The sequence below is a fragment of the Entamoeba invadens genome, assembly GCF_000330505.1.
Source record: "Entamoeba invadens IP1 unplaced genomic scaffold scaff_1105074726701, whole genome shotgun sequence".
In the NCBI taxonomy this organism is placed as follows: Eukaryota; Evosea; order Mastigamoebida; family Endamoebidae; genus Entamoeba; species Entamoeba invadens.
Genome location: NW_004440403.1, coordinates 34,027 through 38,334, shown reverse-complemented (window position 1 = coordinate 38,334; position 4,308 = coordinate 34,027). Strand labels below are relative to the sequence as shown.

The following is a 4,308-nucleotide window of genomic DNA, read 5'->3' as shown; positions in this document are numbered from 1 at the left end:
TGTTTGATTCATACAAAGATGACTGGTCACTGAACAATTCAGTGTTCTATGAAAAAATTATGAACAAGAGCAACTTGTGCTTTTTGATCGAAGACACAAATCACAACAAGTTTGGTGGCGTGTACACTAGTAATATCAATGTTTTTGGCCAGTGGCTCAACAATGGCAGTTCTTACATCTTTTCACTTGTGAGAAATGGCGCTTTGAATCCAAAAAAGTTTGGGAAGACTGGAAATTACACTAGTGAATTTTATTTTTATTCTCAAAACCATAATTATCTCTTTGGATTTGGTGGTGGTCATGATATAAGTGTATACAAGAAAGGTGTAAATGGTAGTTATTGCAACCCATCCACTTACACCGCCAAGCAGAACGAGTTGACTGATAATAACAAATTCACACCAAAAAGTGTTGTTGTCTTCCAACTTAACTGACTTTTTTGTCACTTTTTATTTTAATTCAAACTTGCTACACATTGACTACTAAATTGTCATTTTTGTAAGTTGCCACGTCACCACAACTTGAATTAATGTACACAAGTTTTAACAAAATCTGTCCTTTTTGAAAAGCAGGACAGACAGAAAGAAAACGGGTTTTACCCTTCAAACCTAACACTGAAACGAACACTCGATTTGGACATCTTTGATGTTTCTTTTTTCAGGCATCTTCTCTTTGTGTCTAGTATCTTTTGGAGAAGGATTCACGACGCCGCAACTCGCCGGGTTCAACAAGTTTCGACATTTGCGGCATATCTGCTCTTTGTGTCCCGTTGTATCTTTCTGAAGTATATTAAATCAAAAGTAGTTGGTATTTTTATTTATTATGGGTTTTCTCAAACTACAAACTATAGTAAAAAATATTAAAATCATATTAAAGTTAATATTTTCATCTAAAAATAAATAGCACAAATTATAATATAATTAATTATAATTTGATAGTTTGGTAACACAATTTAATTTTTAAAGCAAAAAACTAAGAAAAGATCAATAGACAATTAAAATATTACAATTAACAATATATAGTAAATTGACTATTTTAAATAAATAAAAACATCAGTGATGTTGTTAAGATGAATCGCTACTTTTAAATGTATTTTTGCGTTCTACAGATAAAGTAAAAATGACTTTATCAATTTGTATCAATTTGTTATAAAAACTAAGGTTCCTAATTAAAAATAGAACATCACCAATCTTTTTTGTCATCAGAAATATCCATCACTCAATGAAAATTATTTGAAAATGCATTTTTGGAATTATTAAAGTCTACCCATAGATTCTAAGTAAGACTCCAAGTTAAAGTTTTTATTTCATAGGCTCGAGGCATCTAGTCGAAATTAAACTATAAAAAATAATAAAAATGTTATATTTTTAATAACTTGACTCTTGTATTTAAACTAGATTTTAATTTAAAAAACTATAAAACAATTTAATAATTATTTATTTTTATTCCGAATCGCTGTCGTCTTTTTGCATCTTTTTCAACCTGTTTTTAGTCTTCAAAAGTAATTGCACTCACCCGATCAACTTCAAGTTGTTTATTGTCAGATCTTCACTGGCCTTTATGACCTGATCTTCCAACTCGGCAATTCTGTTTCGCCATCTCTGACTGATTGTTGTGTCTTCTTCAAATCGGCTTGTGTCTTACCAATTTGAGTGTTGAATGTAGACTCCTTCTGTTCGAATTCTGCAAGCTTTCTCTCAGCCTCTTCAACCTTTCTGGCATTCTGTTTATGTTGTTTCTTAGCTTTAGTAGCCGTGTTTTGTGCTTCTTCCTTTCTGTTTCGATTCCTTCGAATTCTGTTTCTTATTTTGCTTTCAATTTAGCAATGGAAGCTCCAGTAGCACCAGCGTCCACCAATTTAGCTTCTGAATCAATGACTTTGGCTCCAAGTCTTTGAATTTCTTTGTCGACCTCTTGTTTCATAGCTCTCTCCTTCTCAAGTTCCTTCTGTAAATCAGCCTTTTGAGCAATTAACGAGTGAATCGACTTCTCGGCTTGTTCCTTATATTCACCAAATTCGTTTTCGTTCTCCATCACTTCTCTGAGTTTGTCTACATATTTCTTCTTCTGTGCTTTAGCCTGTTGATCAGTAGTTCTTTCAAGATCGAGTTGTTCATTCAACTCAGTCAATTTCTTCTCATAGGTGTTCTTCGACTGTTTATAAGTCTTCGCAGCTTGTTCAAGAGCCTCCAATTCAGTCTTCATTTCAGACAAGTCGTCTTCAAGTTTGTCGCATTCGTCTTGTTTTTCGTCGAGTTCGGTCTTTGTTCTCATCAATTCTTCAGAAACTGTTTTAATATTTCTCATAGTCTTGACCTTCTCTTGTTCAGCCATCTGGACGTTCTTCTCGATAGTTTCAGCTTTGACTGTGATTTTAGCGATATCTTTCTCGTACTTTTTTAATCAATTGGGTCTTGGTATGATCTTTCTTTTCTTGATGAAGTTCATTTCTAACGTTCTTCGTCTCGTCTTTGTATTTCTATTTCATCGCTTCATTGACATCTCTGTCATCATTTGCAGTGTCAAGTTGTCTCTGTGCCATGTCGACTTCAGCATTCAAGTCGTTGATCATCTTGTCCATTTCCTCTAAATCATTTTCATTCTTCTTCTTCTTCTTCTTCTCCTCTGTGAGTTGATGAACTTGGACGGTCAACTCATTGGTCTTTTTAATCAATTTTTTTTAGTGTTATTTGCTTCATCTAGGTTGAACTGGACTTCCAGCAATTTGCTCTCAGCAGCCTTTCGAGCAGCATCTGCACTATAGACCTTCTGTCTTTCTTCATCAAGTTGAGTTTGAATTCCAGCAATTCTTGCATTCAACATGTTCTTCTCTTCTTCTTGAACAACAGAAGCTGGTGCACTGATTTGGACTTTAAACGACGAGACTTGTGCATTGTGTGCTTTGACTTGGTCTTCCATCTTCTTTCTTCTATCAGATTGGTCCGCGGCAGTCTTCTCATCATCCGCTTTGTCGTCCAAAGCCATCTTCTTTTGTGCTTCATGTGCCTTAATCTGTGATTCATAATTCTCAATCTTTGTTGCGTTTGATAGACCACTTTTTCATATCCTTCTTAACAGCATCAAGTTGAGTGTTCTGATCTTTCAAAGCAGCAACTGCCTTTTCCAAATCAGCAATTTGGTTGTCTCTCTTGATGACCTCAGTTTGGTCAATATTTGAAGTCTCAACTGGTCTCTCTTCAAGGTCTTGTATTTGTTGTTCCAAATTGGCTATTTTCTTCTTGTCTTTAGCTGTTCTGTCTCTCAACTCAATCAACTCACTGTTATTTGCTTCTAAGTGTCTTTGTAACCTTTTGATTGAACCATTCAAGTTGTTGGTCTCATCTTCATGCCCAGAGACCAAGTTAATGAGTTGGTCATATTGGTCTTGAAGCTTCTTCTTTTCAGAAGAAAGTTGGTCTTTGTCATTCGCTAAGTTCTTCACCTCTTCTTTAATTTCATCGTTTTCTGCTTTCAACTTCTTTGCCTCTTTTTCTTTCACAAATTTGTCTTTCTTGACAATTTCATATTCTTCATTGGCTTCAGCAACTTCTTGTCCTCTTCTTGTAATAACATCAGAAAGTTCGTCGACTTTGGCACACAGTTCCTCAATCTTCTTATTGCTCTCATTGACAGTTTTATTGAGTTTCTTCTTATCAACAGCATCAGTGTCGGCATTATTCTTAAGATAGTCAAAGTTCTGTTGGAGTTGGTCGAGTTCGGCTTTAGTTCTTCCCAATTCGGTTTTAGTAATTCTCAACTTCTCATTTGCAGCTTCGACTTCTTCATTAAGAGCAGCTTTTTCTCTTTCAGCGTCTTTTAATTTGGCATCGACAACTCATTTGGCTTTAGTCAAATTGTCATTGTCGGTGGCCTGATATTTGATTCCGGACAATTGATTCCTTTGTGTTTTATTTGGACAATTGATTCTTGTGATTATTTGGTTATTAACAATGCTACAAATCGGGTTTTTATTTTTATATTAGTGTTTTTGATGGACATTTGATTCCCGAATAATAATATCAAAATGAAATAACGAATTGTTATTAAGTTAATTTTCATATAAATAATCGGGTTTGATTAACAATTTTGTTTTCTATGGACAATTAATTCCACGTGGATGATAATCATGTTATTTATTTAAAAAAATACAACTGATTTATAAAAATAAAATGATTACTTTTTTGGTTTGATTAATCTTTTTCTGTTTTTTCTCATAATTTCACGAACAACAACTGCTTGCTTGTATTGTTTTGATCGTTTTCTTGGTTTTTTATTTTCCTTTTCTTTTATGGCGGTTTGAGTTTTTAT

At 34.0% G+C, this 4,308-nt stretch overlaps 1 protein-coding gene across 1 annotated transcript; it reads right to left on the bottom strand.

Annotated features, from left to right (window-relative positions):
- Nucleotides 1-1,803: 1,803 nt before the first annotated feature.
- EIN_106650 (coiled-coil domain containing protein, putative) lies at nt 1,804-3,839 on the bottom strand (the record flags this gene model as incomplete). Its single annotated transcript, XM_004256949.1, has 5 exons — nt 1,804-2,394; nt 2,501-2,662; nt 2,716-3,012; nt 3,077-3,780; nt 3,836-3,839. 5 exons carry the CDS (start codon nt 3,837-3,839, stop codon nt 1,804-1,806), a joined length of 1,758 nt encoding a protein of 585 aa, XP_004256997.1.
- Between the last annotated feature and the right edge of the window lie 469 nt (nt 3,840-4,308).